General features: G+C 42.1%; 1 protein-coding gene and 1 long non-coding RNA gene across 4 annotated transcripts in view; one reads left to right on the top strand and one right to left on the bottom strand.

Moving 5' to 3' along the window:
• LOC144929133 (uncharacterized) overlaps positions 1 to 13724 on the top strand; it is a 69096-nt gene extending 55372 nt beyond the window's left edge. The window contains exon 7 of the long non-coding RNA XR_013634440.1: positions 12239 to 13724. This is a non-coding gene — a long non-coding RNA (uncharacterized LOC144929133). The remainder of the gene's footprint in view (positions 1 to 12238) is intronic.
• The window catches only part of BMPR2 (bone morphogenetic protein receptor type 2), a 170913-nt gene that overhangs the window by 14827 nt on the left and 131864 nt on the right, over positions 1 to 24222 (bottom strand). For all 3 annotated transcript variants that reach the window (XM_073306445.1, XM_078848022.1, XM_073306447.2), the window contains exons 4-7: positions 11972 to 12082; positions 11396 to 11487; positions 5208 to 5438; positions 1443 to 1557 (exon numbers count right to left, since the gene is read on the bottom strand). In XM_073306445.1, the coding sequence (XP_073162546.1) occupies positions 1443 to 1557; positions 5208 to 5438; positions 11396 to 11487; positions 11972 to 12082 (549 nt within the window). The remainder of the gene's footprint in view (positions 1 to 1442; positions 1558 to 5207; positions 5439 to 11395; positions 11488 to 11971; positions 12083 to 24222) is intronic.

Here is a 24222-nt window from a genome sequence, read left to right as displayed (position 1 = left end):
AAGTCATTATGCAAGGTAGCCTATTTCCCCTTGTTTTTTCCTCCCTCCCTCCCCCCCCGACGTTCTGATTTAACTTGGATTAAAACTTGGAGAGTGGTCAGTTTGGATGAGCTATTGCCAGCAGGAGAGTGAGTTTGTGTGTGTGTGTGTGTGTGTGTGTGTGTGTGTGTGTGTGTGTGTGTCCCCCTGGAAAAAAAAAGGGGGGGGGTGAGAAAGCCTGGATTTGTGCTGGACATGGCCCACATTGTAGGGAGATTTCAGATTAACAGCCGTGTTGGTCTGTATTCGCAAAAAGAAAAGGAGTACTTGTGGCACCTTAGAGACTAACCAATTTATCTGAGCATGAGCTTTCGTGAGCTACAGCTCACTTCATCGGTGAAGTGAGCTGTAGCTCACGAAAGCTCATGCTCAAATAAATTGGTTAGTCTCTAAGGTGCCACAAGTACTCCTTTTCTTATTGTAGGGAGAGTGGTCACTTTGGATGAGCTTTTACCAGCAGGAGAGTGAGTTTGTGTGTGTTTTTTGGAGGGGGGTGAGGGGGTGAGAGAACCTGGATTTGTGCAGGAAATGGCCCAACTTGATTATCATGCACATTATGTAGAGAGTTGTCACTTTGGATGGGCTATTACCAGCAGGAGAGTGAATTTGTGTGTGTGGGGGTGGAGGGTGAGAAAACCTGGATTTGTGCTGGAAATGGCCCAACTTGATGATCACTTTAGATAAGCCATTACCAGCAGGACAGTGGGGTGGGAGGAGGTATTGTTTCATATTCTCTGTGTGTATATAAAGTCTGCTGCAATTTCCACGGTATGCATCCGATGAAGTGAGCTGTAGCTCACGAAAGCTCATGCTCAAATAAATTGGTTAGTCTCTAAGGTGCCACAAGTACTCCTTTTCTTTTTGTCCTAAAATAAAAAATGATATAGTATGAAAAATAAAACTACAATAAATCAGAAGATTTAAGTGTTTTCCTTCCATATACATCATACCCACTCTTTTTTAAACCACATACACTAGTTCAGTGACCTATAACTGAACTGCACAACACATCAGAACACTTCATCCATTTTCTTTCATTGAGATACTGTACGTTAAATCCATAGGTCTTTAGTAATCTGTTGCTATGATACAGCATCATTGTGCAACTCTGCTTCTTGCTTGCCTGTTTATAGGATTCTGTTGTCTCTCATTCCACATTTTCATAAAAGTGTCTACAGATCTACATCACGGTCCTGGAATACTCAGGAGATCAGAATGTACTACAGGAAGCTCTGTGTAGTCTGTATTTTGAGTCATCATTTGCTCACATTAATTAACGTCTCAAACCATACATTTTCTCTTCGCTACTAACATTAAAAACAAAACAACAACCCCCCGCCCCCAACTACTGTCTGGTACCATCCCAGTTTTTGTGGTATAAACATTTCCCTTCCTGACCATACCTCCTCGAGGTAACTCTGTGTGAAGGTATGCCAGACCCCTGGTTACCGAATGTGCCAAACGACAGGAGCTCACCCAGTCACTGGTGTGAAGACTCAAATACTTGCACAAAGAACCCTAGAGAAAGAGTAAAAACAGTGCACTGAAATTTTATCACGTTAAATAACCAAATCAAAACCTTTTCAAGGGTCCACATCACATGCAGTGCTCCCTAAGACTTTGATTCTGAAATTGCTCATCAGTCTACCTGCATGCTATCAGTTGCTGGATCAGGGCCCAACTTTACTTTTATCAATGTTTGCTGCTGCTATTGTTTTTTTGATTTAGTCAGACAATGAAAGTAGATAAACCAAGAGACTCATTTATTTTTTGCAGCTGTTATAATATTCTGAAATTCCTGATGAACAGTGCCTGAACAAAGGTAATTGAAGAAACTATTATGTTGAGTACAAAATGGTGGACTTTGAACAATATCAAGATTTTAGCCATAATAAGAGGTTTATGGTATTTTCCCAGTTCCAGCAGATTTAGGCTTGGTCTACACTACCAATTTATGTTAGTATGGTGCAAAATCCACACCCCTGAGCAACACATTCATACCAACCAAACTTGCAGTGTAGACAGCACTACGTAGCCAGGAGGGCTTGTCCCGTTGACATAGTTACTTGGGAGGTGGACTATATATGTCGACATAGACAGCGTCTTCACTAAGCGCTATAAGTGTAGACAAGCCCTCAGTCAGTCAACAAACATTGCGGGGATAGAAACAGGAACATCATGATCCTCTTTCCCACTGAGAGAAGTTAAGAAAATAGAGCTCCTAACAAAGCTGTGGAGGAACACATCTGAAAGAGAAACTGAATGCTCTCATTTTGGGAACTGAAAAGATTCTAGATAGCTCTTAATTTCAAAGAGTGTCCAGAGGAAAAACTCCAGTCTCTTCTATCTGGAAGATGCAAGATTTCCAGTAAAATAAGGGCCAGATCCTGCCAATCTTTACTCCCACAAGCACTCCTTTATGCAAGTAGTCTTATTGACATTACAGTCCATTAAACCTCCCCACCTCCCAGAGCCCAGCCATAGGGCACTCTCCAGCCCAGACACGCCCATCCTCTGACCCCTCCCTGAGCCCAGCCCTGGGGTGCTCCCCCAGACCAGACACCCGCACCCCCATCCCCCAGAGACCAGCCACTGGGCACCCCCCCTCAGGCCAGACACCCACATCTCCTATCCCCAGAGCCCAAATGTGGGGCATGTTTCAGAACAGACAGCCACATCCCCAGTCCCCAGAGCTCAGCTGTGGGGTGCCCCCAAGTCCAGACACTCGCAGCCCCTCCTCTTACAGCCCAGTGTTCCAGAGGGAGAAACAGCCTGATGCTGAGTCCTGGGCTCGTACGGAATTTCTTGTACACTGCCACCTTCCTTCAGGACATGCTGGGAAATGCAGCTGCCGGGAACCCTCCAGCTCCCCCTCCTCCCAGCAGTGTCTTATATTTGCAAGCTAGGGAGCTGGTCTCTGTGGGTCTAATGTCCCCAGTTCTTGGGGGGGAAAGGAAATTCTGTGCAGAACATTAATTCTGCACAAATTCTGCATTGCACAGTGGTGCAGAATTCCCCCAGGGTAGTATATGCATTACAATACAGTGCTTATTTACATGATTGCATACTATGTTTGCCTATAAGGCCAGCCTCATTTCATACTCAGGTATATAAACAGCACAATGGCAAAAGCATATTTTTTCCACTGTCCTCAAATTTGAAAATTAGCTGAACTAGTTTTACTTGATCTTTCAAGAACAATTTTCTCTCTCTCTCAGATTAAGACCAAATGTGGAAAATTTCAACCAGAAAATTAAGTTTGGGAAAGGTTTCAGAGTAGCGGCCGTGTTAGTCTGTATTCGCAAAAAGAAAAGGAGGACTTGTGGCACCTTAGAGACTAACCAATTTATTTGAGCATAAACTTTCGTGAGCTACAGCTCACTTCATCGGATGCATACTGTGGAAAAAACAGTGAGGAGATTTATATACACACAGAACATGAACAAATGGAAATGGATCATGTACACATCAAGAGAGTGATCACTTAAGTTTGGGAAAGTGATTTATAACAAAAAGGTTAATACCTCACTGCCTGACAATACTCTAACCTTTTACATCACACATCTCAGAATATCTCTGATATATAATCAGAGCACATTTTTTGCTTATGTAAACCACTGCACCTGAGGTGTGCATGAGACTGAGCTTTTCCTGTGGGAGTTCTTGGTTTGTAGAGGTCTTTCTGCTTACACATCCATCTATCACTGCTATGCTTTTTCAGAGACATTTTCTATTTTAATCACTGTCACCTAAGACATCCTTCATAGCATTCAATTGTAATCATTGGCGCCTAGGACACTGTCTCCTTTATAAGTTATGCCACATCATTTGGCTTTTAAAAATAAATTTATATATATATATATATATATATATATATATATATATATATATATATATAAAAGCTTAAAATATCTTGGATGGGAAGCATTTAAATATAAAGAAATAATTATTACTATTGATTAAAATCATTGCACTTGGATAGTCCATTCCTGTTTGAACACTGACGCTCCCCACCCATTTTCTCCCCGAAGACTCATCCCACGGCCCTCACCCTTCTGGGCAGTAGTGAGTATGGTATTAGTAGCTCAGCCACACAAGGACAAGTCTCACGTTTAAAAGTTATCCCACTGCCTGAATCTATTAACTATTTTATATATGAAAACCAACAAGAATCAAATAAATAATTCTGAAATAAAATTAAAGCTTGTGTTTGTTATATATATTTCACATACACTGCAATGATTTTATTGTAATAATTTCATCATTATTAATGTATATAATCTTAGTTATAATGTATATACCCCCCCCCCCAATGATTAAATTCACCCACTTCTGGTATGAGGTCTGCAAATCAACCAGAACAAAGCATACTACACAACATTTTGGCAAAGGGTATGGAGGAAATTGTTCCCATCAGTCTCACTTCCTGCCTATCTTTTTTAAACAAATATACCATGAGGTCTTTAACGTCCACATGGAGCAACCAGACTCATCCTTAGTTTTTAAGATCTCACGTGAAAGATTACTCTCCACCTCCCACCCCCATAACACGCACACCATAAATGGCATATAACTCAATTTATTTGCCATGGGAGAATTAAGGTGAGGTGATCCAGTCTTTCTTGCCTGGCCTCAGGCCCCTTTGAAGTACACTGGTCCTTTATGTCTTTGCTCTTCTAGTTCAACTCCAACTATTCTCAAATCCTTATGTCATATTCCTATCTCCTCTAACTCAGAGAATATAGCAGAAGTGATACTTGCTTAGGGACTCTGTGCCCTCCCCAGCAGTCTCATATCAGTCCTCAGGGGCTTCTAATCCTGTTCCTTGAATAGCTGTTTGCCAGTCTACTACTGGTACAAAGTGGTTCTCAGCCTCTCTGACAGCAACCCCCTTCTGCCTGGGCTGCAGTTTCTTATCTCAACTGTTGCTGATCAACCAATTAGCCACAGCTGAGGGGGTAGCTACTCACCCCTTAATCCCTTAGGCCAGGTCTACACTACCACTTATTTCAGTATAACTTACATTGCTCTAGGGTGTGAATAAGACCCCTCCTGAGCAACATAAGTTATACCGGCCTAAGCGCCAGTGTGGACAGTACTGCATCCTCTCTATTTTGCTATTCTTAGGTATACAAAACAAACCAATTTATTTTCTATGAAGCACTTACATTGGGATAATATTCCATCACCAACAAATATTCCATACGTCCATCTGCAGTGAATCGCTCATCTCCCACAATGAAGCGGGCAATATTGTCATGCTCCATCAGTGGGACTCTGTAAATGTTCCTCTCGTTGATAAAGTTCTGGCGGTTAGCAAAGGAAAATACTTTTACAGCCACTGGACGCTCATCTAGGGAACCTTTATACACTGCTCCATATCGCCCCCGGCCAATCAGCTGTAAAAAGTTTAAAGTAGTCATTACATTGATTCAAATGGTAATGATCAAGTGAGGTTTTCACGCTGCAAGGTAGAATGGATATGTATAGGTATGGGCCACATTTTAAATTGCACTATCATATACTCAACATGTATTACCAAATACAGTGTCAGAATTCAAGAAATACATTTTCATAAAATTGAGGTTCAGATTTGCATGGAATAAATGCATACACACACTAAAATTTGATAATGGCATGGCACTATTCTTCCACAAGGAATTACTCATTATGTACAGGCAAAGAAATACACGTGTGCGCACATTTTTGGAATACAGACCTCTGACTCCAGTTTAAAGAGTTTGTTTTTAAAACTGTTACTGCCCCATGACGGAAAGAGCAGGGTTCCAAGTAAATGATGAAGTTTTGAACACTGTATTGAATTTGGTTCTCAGAGAAGACAGATCCTACAGCTGCATTTATGTGATCCTAAAGGTGTCCCAAACCCAGAAGGCAAGGGACTCCCTGGTATCTAGCACTGAGTTTCAGCTGGCTTGACCAGTCCAGTACCCCAACTCACTGCTGTCATAATCTGTATCTAAAAGGTGTCATGTAAGGTATCGGATGCGAACAGCTGACACCCTGGTGATTAATATCATTGTGAAATGTACACATTACCACTATATATAAAATTACACATACTCTCTTATATTATGTTTTGCAGTCTGTAAACCAATCATGCAGGTAAAAGATTTTTTTCTAGCCAAAGGAATGTGGGTCTGCCTGCTTGAGTGTGTATCCCATGTTATTCAAGCCAGGTAAGGCCAAAAGACAATGGGTATTGGAGATTGCAGGAAGATCATTTGCATTGTAAAAAAAATCATAAATGAGGAAGAAGCCAGCATAGCATCTACACCAGACAGTGTGACTTTTACATCCAGTAGGAGAAAGGAACTTTATTGGGGACACTCTTCAGCATTTCAAAGGTTGATTGGACTGTGGGGGGGGGAGTGAACCCCTAAATCATCCTTCACCTGAAAGCGAAGGAAATCAAGTGCTTTGAGCTGTGGCTAAAGAATGGGTTTGCCATGCTGGAAGAATGACTGTGGTGAGAAAAACTTCTTTGAACAAAAGACTAGTTTGAAGCTGAGTTTTAGTCTTAGAAGCATCTTTTTACTTTTGTTTGTAACCATTTCTATCCTTATTCCTTATACATGGTATCACTTAAACATAGGTCCTTTTGTTAATAAACTGGTTTTACTTTTACCATAAACCAACTCAGTGCTTTGATGGAAGGGAAGGGTCTGTTAACCCCCTAGTCAAGTTAATAAGATGCTGTGTTCTGTGTCTTTAAAGGGGGCAGCGAACGTAAGATTTTGTAGGTCCTACAGACAGTGGGGCTGTGCACTGGAGAAAAAGATGTCTCTGGGAACTCAGGAACTAGAGTTCACTGATTCTAAACTGCTAAGCAAGATTTGGATTGGCAAAGTCCTGAAGAGAGTTTGCTGGCACTGCAGACAAGCTGGTGTGTCAGGGAGCTAACACATAGCTTAGCAGCAGCAAAGCTCTCACTTGCTGAGGCTGAGAGGAGTAACACAGTGGCTCATGGTTCCAAGAACCCCAGCACAGTGTCACAATTTACAACTGTGGTTCTACTTTGAGTAGTTACATTGTAAAAATGGCATTGCAGAACTCCATGTTTATTGTGTCTCACTTATTTTCACAGACATCTTGCTAAAAGTTTGGAAATTAAAAATAAAATGATCCTTTTCCAAATGCCAGCTGCTAAGTCAGCCTGAGTCAAGCCAGGTTCCTTCCTTTTCCCACTTCGCCACCAGTGATGATAATGTTGCAGCACAAATTATGCACTCAGTTACATCTAAGCATCCCATTATCTTCAAATGATGCTATCAATTACACTTGTGCAGTCTCATAAGCCTTCAGCCAGAGTTGCACAGGTGTAACTGAGGGCATAATTAGCACTGAAATATATTTATTAAGATGCATGAGAAGAAAAGAAGCAAGACTGGCTCTCAGAACCCAAGGAGAATTTGCATCTAGCAGTTAAAAAAAATCCATATTTTTATTTCTAAATGGAACAATCTTGATATGAAATTAGCAAGACACAATAATTATAGGGCACTACTAAAAATAAATATTCACCTTTTAGGGTAGAATAGTTTAAAAATGTTATTTAAAAATTTGTTTTAAAACCAAGCAATTGAAAACATTTCTATGTTTGAAATTGTTTTTTAAATCCCAAATAGAGCTTTTAAAGCAGCCACTGGGACTTAGATCTTCAAAAGGAATAAATAAAAAATGGTGGCTGCAAAACAATCTGCTGACATTTCATAGTTTTTGTATAGAAGGCCCTGAAGGAGCTGCAGATCCTACACGGCAATGCATCATGAAAATGTCACTACTGCACAAGCACACTGACACACCGTAGTGAATACATTGTACTGTGTAACAATAATGCAACGTTGTCCAAAAGTCTATATGACATTCCAAGCAACCATAGGTAAAACTAGACCTTATTCCATTTCTCTATGCTCCAAATGTATAAATTAACTCATTTATTCAGCATATTTTTTAAAAAACACAGCACACATAAAACCCATTTTTTTCTGTACTGCTAACTAGTTTTCTTTACCATCTAATACAATAATTTGCGAAGTAAATGTTTTTTAGCTCATGCATGACCTCACTGTTCACAGTTAACTGTAGTATGTGTCCTCTTTTAGCGAGTTTATGAGCACTAAGTAATCTTACTTGTTGTATGTACTGCAAACCCAAAGAATAAAAGCTATGAGTTAAGGATGCTGTCTCAACCTCTCCTAGCTTTTAGTGGTTTGCATACCACCCTTAAAGACATACATACTTTCGGCTTGTTTAGGTTCTATATTTGCCCTAATTTAAAATTGTTATAATCTATTGGGGGAAAGTCTAGAAAATCTAACTTCCACTTTTCCATAACTCCCTCCCAGTTCTGACCCAAAACATAATCCAGTCCCAGCATAATTCCCAGTGCCTTAAACCAGTACGGCTCCACAACAGCCCCCTAGCAAAGTCGGGGGACAAGAGATCACCCAAGCCTCAGCAGGAGTGGGTCGCTCTTCTCTCAATTTATGAGAGCTGATGAAGCCTGATCAAAAGAGTGCTGACATTCAGTCAAAACCTGAACATCACAATCATGAGTAATAAACAGAGTCACATCATCAACTTACTTGGAGACTCACCGGGACACAAGCTCAAACAGGAGAGAAAGGCCAGAAGGGTGCTTTTGCAACACGCATAACAGAGGCTTCATAGAAAGACCATATAATAATCCAGACAGGGAACAACACTGTCTGATTCCTCTACAGCAGTGGTGGGTATCCTGCGGCCAGCACGTGGCCCGTCAGGGTAATCTGCTGGCAGGCCGCGAGACAGTGTTTACATTGACTGTCCGCAGGCACAGCCTCCCGCAGCTCCTAGTGGCCACAGTTCGCCGTTCCCTGCCAATGGAAGCTGCGGGAAGTGACGGCCAGCACGTCCCTGTGGCCCACGCTGCTTCCCGCAGCTCCCATTGGCCGAAAATGGCAAACCACGGCCACTGGGAGCTGCGGGCAGTTGTGCCTGTGGATGGTCAATGTAAACAAACTGTCTCATGGCCCGCCAGCGGATTACCCTGACAGGCTGCGTGTGACCCGCAAGCCGCAGGTTGTCCACCACTGCCCTACAGACTGGAAAGGGGGCACTCAAAACACCATTCACCTTGAGAAGAAGACTATATATGCATATATATCTCATTATACAGCAACTGAATGCAGAGGACAAACCTGGGCTCAAAACCAAAAGCACAAAGGACGCGAAACAATTATCTACGATCTACATTATCAAAGGCCTTTTCTTGGTCAAGGGAAATCAACCCCATATGCAAATCAAAGATTTTTGAAGCTGAAATTACCTCCCGCATTAGGAAAAGGTTATCAAAAATGGACCAGTAGGAACGCAATAGGTCTGATCAGGGTGCATGACTGAACCAATCAGTGTTCAGTCTATTTGCCAAGGCATTTGAAAATAGGTTCTATTCAGGGCAAAGCAGGAATACAGGTCTCCAATTCTTCACCTCCCCAAGGTCCCAATTCCTAGGCAACAGGAAGAACTGCTCGATGACAACTGAGTAGCCGTTGTCTCTGATGCCCCCCTGAAAAACCTGAAGCAAGTCAGGCCCAAGAAGGGCCAAAAGGCCTTATAAAACTCAATAGGCAAATCATCAATACCATGTGCCTTCCTTAGAGCACAGTCATTTAGTGCAGAAGTCAATTCTGAGCATGTCAGACCCTATTCAAGTTCATCCACATCCAATGCTGAGATTCTAAGAAGATCCTCAAGGAGCCGCCAAGTCTCAGATGGACACACAGGCTCTGTGGCATACAGGTCTAAGAAAAAACTCACAGCAAAGTTCCTAATCCCATCCTTCATCTTTTGATTCTATGAAGTGTCTTGTTGATAGTGTTGGTTTATTATTTTTTGGGGAAAGGATAAACTTCTCCCTGGGACAATGAGTGAGTTCTACTGAATATCCTTCCCTCACTATCTCAAGCACTCATTTTCTGAGATGGTTCACTCCCAGATGAAGGCACTTTTCATGACAGGTGAAGCCTTGCAGGTAAAACAACTTGTGGGAAGGGGGGATGCTTTGCACCCTTCTCAACCACCTCAGCACTGACATTGACTACATGATGGCTCGGAGCAGGAATTTTTTCCTTCCTGGTTCCCACCAACCTTGCCTTCCCAGGAGATTCAGGAGGCTCCAGTGAAACCTTCCTGTTTGCTCTGCAAACTCTACGAACAGGAGTCCCATGACTAAGGGAGAAGACATGGGGACTCGAAAACATGTCACTGACTCTGGCCTGGTCTTAGTGAAGGAAGCTTCCATAAAGTCAGCTCAACTCTCTTGGCACAGACCTTGCCCAAACTCCAACTTGGAGCTGGTTTCACTGGGGCCTGCTCAGCTATCTTAGAGATGACCTTGCCTACATGCCATCAGAAGCCAGACTTCCCTGCAGCCCACTGCAGTGTCTCAACAGGGACATGGAAGCTGAGTTCCTGTGGCCTGCTGTCATTCTCTGCCATTTCTGAGACACGGGGACAGCGATGCTGTCCTTCAAACTCTCCTCAGTGCTAAATTTTTTAAGTTTAACAGTTTTGAGGTAGAAAAACCTCTAAGTCAATGAAGAAACAGAGACACTTTGTTAATCTTTTATACATCCTCTGAAAGTTCTGATACAAAGGGAGACCTGGAGTCAGCTTTTTGTGCCACCCAGAGGCAGAGAATTCTGGAGAGTTATTCCTGATTCCTAAGCGGAGGTCCAGAGAAAAGATCTGGACTGCGTCCAGTTGCCATAGACATGGGGAACACCTCACTGTGCAGACTATTTGACATGAAGGAGATTGAGGAAACATGCAGCACCTCACTATTATTGAAATGTACTACTGCAATCCACAGTAGATTCTATACTTACAGTAATGTTATAACAATGTTTCACACTATTACTGTAAGATATTGTACTTCTAAATATTTTTAACATGGCTATTATCAAATAGAAAAAGCATTTCTGATGTGACATTGAAATACAATATATGCAAGTACCCCCTACTGCTCTTCAGTAGTTAATGCTCTTCTAAAAGAAGAGCACATTCTGACTAATATCAATGATACTGGTGAGTAAAGAGAGAGGGTAAAATAATGTCTTTGGCTTCTGGTATTTCTGAGGTAACCTCTATTTGTTTAGTGATTGTGTTTATGGTTTTTACTGCAGTTCACAACAGATACAATCAGGACAATACAAAAGTGGGAAAATATAGCACATTTATTACATATATCTGTTTCTTAAATATTACAACAATATCTGGCAGGTAATTTGATCACAGGTGGAGCAAACAATGAAGAGTAAATTACAGAGGCAGAAATTCTGAGTGGCATACTTACCTCTAACAATTTTAGATTATCCAGGTCTAGTGAAGGCTCTGATGCTGCTGCCTCCATCATGTTCATACTGTGTAGACCTTGCTTACGGTCCCCTGCAGATACAGGTACCAAAAGTTCTGACAGTTAAGATTTTATGCAAGAATACATATGAGAATGGTTACAGAACTATTCTGGGACTTGACAGCAACAGTGGCTGATACAGTGAAGGACATGCCAAGCCAGGAGTAACACTGCAAACCCTTCTCCCCAGAGCTAGTAAAACTAAGATGGGAAGAGTAGGTGGTTGGGAAGGTGATGGCTACTTGCTACACAATTATTCTTTCGTGCGTGACACAGAATCCCACTGGTGTTGGCCTTAGAGAAGACTGATGGCTCCACTCCAGCTATTTGTTAAGCAGAGGATTCATGGAAGAAAAATGGAACCCACATTGAAAACGTGTGGGAGTCCTTATAAATTTCTATGGGCCATTAAGAAATGTATTTAAAGGGGTGGGAATAGAGGGAGGTAAGGGAATTATAATTGTGAAGAACAGTCAAAAGAATAATATGAAAAAAGAAAAGCACATCAAATTCTACCTGCAAGCATCCTATATCCAAAGAATATAGCAGCAATCAAAACAGCTAATACAGAGACTGAGGCCAAGGCAATAACAATAGTCTCATCTCGGTGAAAAGAATTAGATGAATCTGAAAGAAAGCAGAAAGAGGACATGTCATTTTTTTTAAATGTACATTAGAAAGATTCAGGACCATACAACAAACAAAGTAACAGAAATGAGAAGCAAATCATGCTGTATGGATTACACTATATGTCCCTAATTTATTTTTACCTTGAAATTTAAGGAGGAGAGAACAGCTGACTAGCTAAACATGGCTGAGAACATTATCTCTGGAGAATCTGCAGGGCCTTCCTTGCCTGTATGGAGAGTGAGACACCAAAACTGGAAACTGAATCATTGTCTTCTTCCATTGGCAACATTCAGAACAACCACACAAGGTTGATTGGCCCAGCCCTCCAATTTTTATTTTTAACAATGTTATGAATGACAGAAGCTGTAACAAGTGCATTATGCTACTTGAAAATGCTATAATAGTTTAACATTTAGGACTTCTTCTAAAAGGGTCATTTGGTTTTGTTGATTTAATGAACATGGCATATAAATTCACCAGAAGGCTCCCCTATCCTCATATGATTTCTAGTTCTAACTCACTTGTTTTCCTCTCATCCCTCATTTCTCTAGGTTTTGAAATCTATAAACTGTACAGAGATTATATCTGAAATCAAGACATTTTAATATAGTTAAAATCCTTAGTTTTCTTTAATGAATAATAATCCTTCAGAAATACATTGCAGCATGAAATCTAGGAAATCAATCAGTAGCTGAAATTAAAACAAGTTAGATTCCAAGATTGATGGTATTTCCCAAAGCCCTGAACTGATTCCCAGTCTCTCTAAATGCACCCACTCAGATGTCAAACCTCATGATTTTATCTATTCTGAGGTGGAATTTCGCTGTTCTCCCACTCATAGACCAGGCCTTGGGCTACCATACCTTATATATCAATAGTGCTGCTGGGTCAGATTTGAATCAGCGGCATTGCAACCTGGCACGTGGGGTTACAGTGCTACTCAGATTTGGCCTGCCACTCACTAAAACTTGGCCCAGCTGACCCTCTGTGTTGCTGTGACCTCGCACATGAGATCACAACACACACACCCAGGAGACAGGCCCATCCCCATGGAACAGGAGCCACCAGTGCTGGGTGTGAGGAGGGCTCACTCTCCTACAACCTCACCCCCAGGGACTCCCTTCCACACCAGGCCCATGAACCATCTAGGATCTTCACTGGCACAAAGAAAGGAAATAATGGAAGTTTATGATAAACTCTGAATGGGGCAGCCCTAGGCACTGGAAAATCCAGCAAACAAGATGTCACAGGGCCTTAATGGCTGTTGGCCTTGGAAATGATATTTAGAGTGTATACATCACTGTTTGCAAGGTCCTATAAAACCTTCAGTCAGGGCCGTTATTAGGCATACGTAGCATACGTGACTGCGTAGGGCACCTGAAAATTTTGGGCACCATTCCCCTGGCTGGAATCCTCTCTTCTCCGCCCCCTCCCCTGCGCTGGGCCCGCAGGCTTCTCCCTGACCTCAACCCTGCCCCCTCCCTCCCTCCCTCCTTCCTCAGCCAGTCAGCTGAGGGCGCCAGCCTCCGCGTCTGCCACCCCAGCCGCGGGGAACCCAGAGTGGCCTGGCCCACCACTGCCCGGAGCGGAGTCCCTCCCTGGACCCTGCCTGCCTACGCAAGGACAGGAGGAGTGAAACTTCCACGTGTGTCAGCGGGAGGGGGGCGGCGGGGAGCCGGGCCAAGCGGGGGAGGGATAGAGGGGAGGGGGACTTAAAGTGCACTTCCCTAACTGACACAGACACACACACACACACACAGAGACTCTCACACCGACATACGTTCTGCCTCTCACAAGTCACAGTCCCCCAACACAATCACACACACACTGTCTCTCTCACTCTCACACACACACACAATGATGAGAAACATTACAAAAGAAACCAATGAGGAAGTGAATAAATTCTGTATTTAGAGCAGGATGTGAATAATATGCAATAAATAATGCCTGGGGTAGCACGTTGGATGACGAAGATAAAATGGAACACTAAATAGCTGCTTATTTAGTGAGCACCATCCATGCTGTACATTGAATGAGGCAAGGGTCCTATAGAAAAAATAGGATGTGATCATGTAATTAAAGACTATCAATGCATACACAGAAGGGGCCCAGTTAAGTCTAAATAGGCAACCTTAAAAGTGGTATTTTCTTACTTTTGAGTGCTTGACTTTGGAATCTTAACATTCATTTATTGTAGCTCTTTGTGTGTAATATATATAAACAAGTAGACAATGTGGAATAGCTATGAAGATTTCTGTGTATTATATATATCATATTATATTTCAGAAGTAATATGTGATCAAATAATGAAGGACTGTACTGTAATGCATATTTTTATATACATTAAACAACTTTCCACTAGTCCTCTGTGTTGCCCATTAAAGCTCAAGTGCTCTTGTGCGTGTATCGTCTGCTTTGTACTTTATACAGTAAATGATTAACTGATTATGTTTTTCTGGCATACAGAGAACATGAGACCCTGCTAGAAGATACTACATATATGTATGTATGTTTTAGATAAACACTTTATGATACTGCATTACTTGAGAAATAGTTTGTGATTATTTAAATAAAGACGGTATTGTAATGAACAAACACAAGGGGGCAGGAGTTCCCATAAAGTTGTATGTGCAACCTTAACCAGGGGCCTCTGTAGTCCATGATCTTTTGTCTGCAATATTTAGTGAAATTAACTCTTGCCATATAATTGTACTCCACATGTAAGCTCTCATTTAAAACACTAATGAAGTTTCCAACCTTTAAATATGCAAGAAAAACAGTAAAATGTGAACTAATATAAATAATCATAAGAAATGTACAAACAGGACAGTGTTGTCTTCCTAATTCTTCAGACAACCTAACAATTGTTGAAGAAGAGGTGTTCTGCTCAAAGAGTTGTTAACACCAAACATGACACACTAAATTTACTTCGGCCATGATCCTATACAGCAGGGGTCGGCAACCTTTGGCATGCGGACCATCAGGGTAATCCACTGGCAGGCCGCAAGACATTTTGTTTACGTTGACTGTCCGCAGGCCTGGCCCCCCGCATGCTCCCCGACACCACAGCTGTGGTTTGCCATTCCTGGAGAATGGAAGCTGCGGGAAGCGGCGGTCAGCACTGCAGCCTGCTGCTTCCTGCATCTCCCATTGGCCAGGAACAGCGAACTGTGGCCAGTGGGAGCTGCGGGGAGGCCATGCCTGCAGAAGGTCAACGTAAACAAAAGTCTCACAGCCCGCCAGCGGATTACCCTGATGGGTCGCTTGCTGAAGGTCGTTGACCCCTGCTATATAGAGTCACTTTTAACTCTGTGCAGTGAGTAACCCTGCTGATCTAACCAGGATTACTCAAAACATATAAAGTTAAACATACATGTAAGTTTTTCATAATCAAGACATAGTAAGTAACACAAAGGATACAGTAGTAATAATATTCATTTTAACATTTAAATAAACAAAAATTCCATCTTAAAATTTGCACAAAGCTTCCACAGAATTTCTAGTCTCTCATGTACCAGAGTGTTGCAGAAACAAAAGCAGCTTTGCAGCAGAATACAGGTCCACCTTGTGTCAAAGTATATGGGGCCTTGTTATTATCATATTACTATAGCACCAAGGAGCCCTAGTCATGGACCAGGAGGACTTCATTGTGCTAGACACAGAACAAAATGACAGTCTTGGACCTTAACTTTGTTGTAGTCACGTCTGAATTCTTATTCTTCAAAATATTGTGTGCAGGCAGACCTTTACAACCTCGGTGCACTCCTATCAAAGTACTGTATACGGGACTCCACGTGGTCCTAAGGTACTGCCCAGGCAGATTGCTTTGAAGGATCAGGGTCTTAAAGCTCTCAATAAAGTTTCTCTGTTGTGACAGGTTTAAAATATTCATTTCAAAACTGTTATTGCAGGGTTTTTTGGTTTGGTGATTTTAAGTAAGGAATTTGAATGAAACTGGAGATGAGATCAGACAAATACAGAGAAGATCCTGAAGTTCAAAGCATGAACTTAATACAAGATAGAACTACAGAATATGTGCACAATGTGGCCTTCAGCTGCGGAGAACTGAACAGAATGCTGCAAAGATGTAGCTTCTACAAGCAGGCAAAAAGGACATTGAAAGTATAATTAATTCTAGCTGCTTCTAAAATTATTTCCTTTCACAGTGGCCCTGCAGGGCTTTTATGATACAGTGCTTGGCTTCCAGCTCTCTGAACAGATACATAATATTATCAACTGTTTCTAAGAGCTCAAGTATTTCAGCTGTCATTCTAAATTTTAATCTCACACTGATTGGTCTGTATGATCTAATTCCCAGTACCAGTCTCCTCACTAAAAATGGCAGTTAAAACATTTATTATTTATACGCTAAAATATTTGAAACTATTTTGATCCACTTGGCCCCTCAAGAAATCACACTAAAGTATAAACACAAAAAAAGAATAAATTCAGCAAGCATAGAATCATAGAAATGGGCTTGAAGGGACCTCAAGAAATCAACTAGTCCATTCCGCTGCACCAAGGCAGGACCAAGTATAACTAGACCATTCTGGACAGGTGTTTGTCTAACTATTCTTTAAATCCTCTAGTGATAGGGTTTCCATAATCTCCCCTAGTAACCTATTCCAGTGCTTAACTATCCTTACAGTTAGAAAGTTTTTTCCCCCCTAATATTTAACCTAAATCTTCCTTGCTACAAATTAAGACCATTACTTCTAGTTCTATCTTCAGTAGACATGGAGATCAATTGATCACTGTCCTCTTTATAAACTTCCCTTAACTAACTGAAGACTTATCAGGTGCCGCTCCGTGTCTTCTTTTCTCAAGAATAAATATGCCCAGTTTTTTTAACCTTACCTAATAGGTCAGGTTTTCTAAACCTTTTATCATTTTTGTTGCTCTCCTCTGGACTCTCCTCAATTTGTCCACATCTTTCTTGAAGTGTGGAGCCCAAAACTGGATACAGTACTCCAGCTGAGTCCTCACCAGTGCTGAGTAGAGTGGAACAATTACCTCCTGTGTCTTGCATGTGACACTCCTGTTAATACACCCCAGAATCAAATTAGCCTTATGTGTAGCATAAAAGTGATGAGTAAGGCTAAGATTTTGTCAAGGATATTTTTAGTAAAAGTCAGGGACAGGTCACAGGCAATAAAGAAAAATTCATGGAGGTCCGTAACCTGTCCCTGACTTTTACTAAAAATATCCCTGACAAAATAGGGAGCCCAGCTGTGGGGCCCCACACCACCTGCAGAGGTTGGATGGATGCGGGGGCTGCTCCAAGCTCTGGGTGCCCCACCACCAGTGGGGACTTGGTGCTCCAGGGTTCCCAGGCTCGGAGCTCCGGGGTGCCCCCGCTCCCTGCAGCAGCCGGGAGCTGCAGGGGGCCCCACCGCAGCTAGGAGCTGTGGCCCCGCTCCCTGCCGTGGCCGGGAGCTGCAGGGGGCCCCACCGCAGCCAGGAGCTGTGGCCCCGCTACCTGCCGTGGCCGGGAGCTGCAGGGAGCCCCACCGCAGCCAGGAGCTATGGCCCCGCTACCTGCCGTGGCCGGGAGCTGCACGGAGCCCCACCGCCTGCGTTGGCCGGGAGCTGTGGGGGAGGGAGGGGCGCTGCCTACAGCAGCTCAGAGCTCCAGCTGCGGGGGGCCCCCACCATCTGTGGAGGCCAGGAGCTGCAGACCCACTGCCCGAGGAGGCTGGACACTCCACTGGGCCACCAGCACCCCGGCCAGGCCCACCAACGGGGGACCAAAGGGTGCAATTGCCCAGGGGCCTGGGCGATTTAAAAGGGCTCAGGGGCCCCCAGCCGCTGTCACCGGAAGCACAGCAGGGGTTAAGGCAGGCTTCCTGCCCGTGCTCACTCTGCACCGCTCCCAGAAGCGGCTAGCACATCCCTGCGGCCCCTGGGGAGGGAGGTCTCTGTGCGCTGCCCCCGCCCCTAGCATCGACTCCGCAGCTCCCATTGGCACGAAAAACACCACAGCAGCCCAACACTGTAGCATTTAATTTCAGAAAGGGGAACTACAAAAAAATGAGGAAGTTAGTTAAACAGAAATTAAAGGGTACAGTGCCAAAAGTGAAATCTCTGCAAGCTGCATGAAAACTTTTTAAAGATACCATGAAAGAGCCACCGTGGCTGAACAACAAAATAAAGGAAGCAGTGAGAGGCAAAAAGGCATCCTTTAAAAAGCGGAAGTTAAATCCTAGTGAGGAAAATAGAAAGGTGCATAAACACTGGCAAATTAAGTGTAAAAATACAATTAGGAAGGCCAAAAAAGAATTTGAGGAACAGTTAGCCAAAGACTCAAAAAGTAATACCAATTTTTTTTTAAAGTACATCAGAAGCAGAAAGCCTGCTAAACAACCAGTGGGGCCACTGGATGATCGAGGTGCTAAAGGAGAACTCAAGGACGATAAGGCCAGTGCGGAGAAACTAAATGAATTCTTTGCATCGGTCTTCAAGGCTGAGGATGTGAGGGAGATTCCCAAACCTGAGCCATTCTTTTTAGGTGACCGATCTGAGGAACTGTCCCAGATTGAGGTATCATTAGAGGTGGTTTTGGAACAAATTGATAAATTAAACAGCAATAAGTCACCAGGACCAGATGGTATTCACCCAAGAGTTCTTAAGGAACTCAAATGTAAAATTGCAGAACTAATAACTGTAGTCTGTAACCATTTAAATCAACTTCTGTACCAGATGACTGGAAGATAGCTAATGTGATGCCAATTTTTAAAAAGGGCTCCAGAGGTGATCCTGGCAATTACAGGCCTGTAAGCCTGACTTCAGTACTAGGCAAACTGGTTGAAACTATAATAAAGAACAATATTGTCAGACATATAGATGAACATAATTTGTTAAGGAAGAATCAACATGGTTTTAGTAAAGGGAAATCATGCTTCACCAATCTACTAGAATTCTTTCAGGGGGTCAACAACAATGTGGACTAAGGGGATCCAGTGGATATAGTGTACTTAGATTTTCAGAAAGCCTTTGACAAGGTCCCTCACCAAAGGCTCTTACGCAAAGTAAGCTGCCATGGGATAAGAGGGAAGGTTCTCTCATGGACTGGTAACTGATTAAAAGATAGGAAACAAAGGGTAGGTATAAATGGTCAGTTTTCAGAATGGAGAAAGGTAAGTAATATAAGTAGTACAGATAATAGTTGAAGAGTACCTGATTTAGGTTGTTTTTTTTTTAATTCCAAGGACCAGATGGTACCCCTGATATCTGTTCATGGAGGGGGTCTCTGTGTGTGGAGATGTCCCCATTACCAGATGGAATGGAGGTCAATCTCCTCTCATAGCTCAGTGGGAGGACTCTTCTGGACCTCACAGAGGGAGGAGTGGATGGACTGAGCAGACTGGGAGAAGGAGAGGGCAGGCAAGAGACACCACAATGTCAATATGTGTGTTTCATATCATCAGTATTGCCAACACGAAGTGTTCAAAAATCATGAATCAGGCCTTAAAAACTCATTAGATTTTTAAATAATAAATTTGGGGATATTTTTATTTGCCTTCTGATTTCTGAGCATTTAGAGTACACTTAGGTCACATATTCATGTTTTTCTCCACAACCATTTGCGGTAGGGTTTTTAAAACAAACAAATACACACACACTGAGATTTCCATGTAATCACTTGACTCTAAGAACTCGGGCTTTAAGAAAAAAAACACCAAATATCACAAGACTTGCAATGAAATCACGAGAGATGGTGTCATAAATATAAAGGGAAGGGTAAACCCCTTTGAAATCCCTCCTGGCCAGGGGAAAGCTCCTCTCACCTGTAAAGGGTTAAGAAGCTAAAGGTAACCTCGCTGGCACCTGACCAAAATGACCAATGAGGAGACAAGATACTTTCAAAAGCTGGGAGGAGGGAGAGAAACAAAGGGTCTGTCTTATACTGGTTTCTGCCGGGGATAGACCAGGAATGGAGTCTTAGAACTTTTAGTAAGTAATCTAGCTAGGTATGTGTTAGATTATGATTTCTTTAAATGGCTGAGAAAAGAATTGTGCTGAATAGAATAACTATTTCTGTCTGTGTATCTTTTTTGTAACTTAAGGTTTTGCCTAGAGGGGTTCTCTATGTTTTTGAATCTAATTACCCTGTAAGATATCTACCATCCTGATTTTACAGAGGGGATTTCTTTATTTCTATTTCCTTCTATTTTTATTAAAAGTCTTCTTGTAAGAAAACTGAATGCTTTTTCATGGTTCTCAGATCCAAGGGTTTGGGTCTGTGGTCACCTATGCAAATTGGTGAGGCTTTTTATCCAACATTTCCCAGGAAAGGGGGGGTGCAAGTGTTGGGAGGATTGTTCATTGTTCTTAAGATCCAAGGGTCTGGGTCTGTAGTCACCTAGGCAAATTGGTGAGGCTTTTTACCAAACCTTGTCCAGGAAGTGGGGTGCAAGGTTTTGAGAAGTATTTTGGGGGGAAAGACGCGTCCAAACAGCTCTTCCCCAGTAACCAGTATTAGTTTGGTGGTGGTAGCAGCCAATCCAAGGACAACGGGTGGAATATTTTGTACCTTGGGGAAGTTTTGACCTAAGCTGGTGAAGATAAGCTTAGGAGGTTTTTCATGCAGGTCCCCACATCTGTACCCTAGAGTTCAGAGTGGGGGAGGAACCTTGACACAAACACACACACACTGAGATTTCCATGTAATCACTTGACTCTAAGAACTCGGGCTTTAAGAAAAAAAACACTAAATATCACAAGACTTGCAATGAAATCACGAGAGATGGCAACACTCATACTCCTCTAGCTCCACAAAGAATGCACAGAGAGATAATACAGCTGGGACTGTAATATCTTTTTAACTAGGGTGACCAGACAGCAAATGTGAAAAATTGGGACAGGGAGTGGGGGTAATAGGAGCCTATATAAGAAAAAGATCCCAAAATTGGGACTGTACCTATAAAATATCTGGATATCCTGGATATACCAGGATATCTGGTCACCCTATTTTTAGCAGAATCCCCAGAGAGGTCCTTGAAGAAGCAGGGCAAGATTTTGGTAGTGTGGCTCCAGTGGGCCTCCATGCATATCTCTCCTCTCCATGCAATCCACCAGAATCTATAGTTGAGGTTTGGGCCGTTGGCATTTTTGCACGCATGTAGAAAAAAATCTCTTCCCCCCCACCCCTCTCCGCACCGCCCTGTCATGAGATAATGTAGGAAACATCTACACAACGAAGTCCTCACCGAGACCTCCTCCTCTAGTACCTCTGGTTTAGTATGGGAGGGATTGATGTAGACTCAAGTCTTATGTGTAAAAATTGTCATTTTCTTGTTCTTTTACAGAAAAAGGCAGCAAAGTCCTTAAAAGCCCAATCCAACTTCTCTCTCTGTTTTCATTACTCTGAGTCCAGAGACATCTGTGGGTTAGTTTCTAATAGTACAGTGTGAAAAGACTACCATATATTAAAATACTGTTTCTAATTATAGTCTTGATAGATCTGAAGTTCCTTGCTAATGTGAAATTAAACCTGAATGTAGGCTACACAACAAACTGCATTTAAAAAAAGTAAAGAGATAGATTCTTGGCTACTGAGGAAGTAAAGTGAGAGAAGTTCTCACCTCCAAAAGCAGACTGAATGAAGTACGCTGTATCTTGGTTTCAAGAATAGCATTTAGCTGCTGGAAGATAAGCCATATACAATATCTGGTTTGCAATCAGAACAGCAGTACCTCAAGAACATTTTATCTGAAAACTTAAAAATATACAGAAAAATGTTCTTTAATAAAGAAGAGAAAAAACTTCACTGAAAGATAAAATGTCCCCTTACATTGATGTTGAACCCATTAGTTTTCATTTCTGACATTAAATCAAAGAGCAGCTAACTGCTTTCAATTGAGGGACGTCACTTACTCAGCATCTGTTAAAATGTTGGGCCACAAAAGAACGCATGTACCAGAACAATGAAAGTGAAACTACTTTACAAAGGCAGGTTAAAACTATTTTAATTGCAACAGACTCAATAATTAAATATTTCGCAAGAGCAACATTCTTGGACATATCTCACAGATCAGAAAATACTAGAAACTGCAGAAAAACTGCTAGGAAAAATATTTACATAGTCTCATAGACTTTAAGGCCAGAGGGACCATCATGATCATCTAGTCTGACCTCCTGCACATTGCAGGCCACAGAACCTCACCCTCCCACTCCTGTAATAGACCCATAACCTCTGGATGAGTTACTGAAGTCCTCAAATCGTGATTTAAAGACTTCAAGTAACAGAGAATCCATCATTTACTCTAGCTTAAACCAGCAAGTGACCCCGTGCCCCATGCTGCAGAGGAAGGTGAAAAAAAAACCAGGGTCTCTGCCAATCTGACCTGGAGGAAAATTCCTTCCTGACTCAAATATGGCGATCATTTGACCCTGAGCAAGACAGTGAGACCCAACAACCAGACACCTCAGTAAGAATTCATTGCAGCAACTCAGAGCCCTCCCTATCTAGTGTCAGATCTCCAGCTGTAGGAGATATTTGCTACTAGCAGTTGCAGATGGGCCATGTGCTATTGCAGGCAATCTCATCATACCATCCCTTCCATAAACTTATCAAGTTCAGTCTTGAAACCACTTAGTTTTTTTGCCCTCATTGCTCCCTTTGGGAGGCTTCACCCTTCCAGAACTTCACTCTTCTGATGGTTAGAAACTTTCATCTAATTTCAAGCCTAAACTTCAATTTCAAACCTGTTTATATCCGTTTGCTCCTGTGCCAACATTGGCCCTTAATTTAAATAACTCCTCTCCCTCCCTGGTGTTTATTTTCTCTAATGTATTTATAAAGAGCAATCTTATTTCCCCTCAGCATTCCTTTGGTTAGCCTAAAGAAGCCAAGCTCTTTGAGTCTCCTCTCATAAGGTAGGTTTTTCATACCGCTGATCATCCTAGTAGCCCTTCTCTGCACCTGCTCCAGTTTGAATTCATCTTTCTTAAAGATGGGAGATCAGAACTGTATATAGTATTCCAGATGAGGTCTCACCAGTGCCTTGTATAGTGGTAATAACAGTTTCCTATCTCTACTGGAAATATCTTGCCTGATGCATCCTAGGATTGTATTAGCCTTTTTCATGGCCACATCACATTGGTGGATCATAATCATCCTGTGATCAACCAGTTATACCCAGGTTTTTTAACTCCTCTGTCGTTTCCAATTGGTATTTACCCAGCTTATAGCAAAAAATACTTGTTAGTCCTTAAATCCGTGACCTTTCACTTTGCACTATTAAATTTCATTCAATTCTATTACTCCAGTTTTCAAGGTCATAGAAAGCTTCTTGTATTATATTCTGGTCCTCCTCCATATTGGCAACACCTCCCAACTTTGTGTGATCTGCAAATGTATATTTTCACAGGTGTGAGCAGTCTAAAAATCAGGCCTTTAAATGGAAAGCACTCTGTAACTTTAACTTTATTACTTTTCTTTTTCAAAAAAATCCTTTTTTTCCTATTACAAAACTTAGGAATGCGGTCTATGAAACGGTCGTGTTCCCCTCCCTTCAGTAAACCCATATTCCCTCCCTTCTCCAATAATTTTCACAGTAAAAAGTTTCGGCCAAACCTAAACACTGAGTTATATGTGCTTATGTGCAATAGCTGGGCTTGTACAAGCAGGCACTTCCTGCATGCAGATCAGAAGGAGAGCCACTGTCTGCCTTATTGGAGCCTAGGATGTTTCTGTTTACAAATCCTGGAGCCAGGCTGGGGCACTGACTGGAGGCGTCAGCATGCTGTCTGCTTCCTTGCTACACTCAGCCTTTGTCTGGGTCTGCGTCAAAGAAAGAACAACAGTGCTGTGCTAGCAGCAAAGGGCGGTTTAAATACACGGCACCAGTGTACTGTATTTACAGTCCTGTTCAGAAAGATAAAAGTAAGGATTAATTTACTTTTAACAAAGCCATATGCCTTTTCGTTCAGGATTCAGTTGAGTTTTAAGTCAAATCTTATCAATATGTGATGAGAACTGAACTGATTTAGTGAACATACTGTACTGTGTGATATTTATTTCAATATTTTTATCTTAAATATTTGACAACAACAGCATGAACAAATAAAACTAAAAAATTTAGACAACTAATCTGTTCAGAGAATCATGTCAGTATATAGAGATACAGTTTGAA

Source organism: Lepidochelys kempii, chromosome 11, assembly GCF_965140285.1.
Source record: "Lepidochelys kempii isolate rLepKem1 chromosome 11, rLepKem1.hap1, whole genome shotgun sequence".
NCBI lineage: Eukaryota > Metazoa > Chordata > Testudines > Cheloniidae > Lepidochelys > Lepidochelys kempii.
This window is presented reverse-complemented; position numbering and strand designations above follow the sequence as displayed.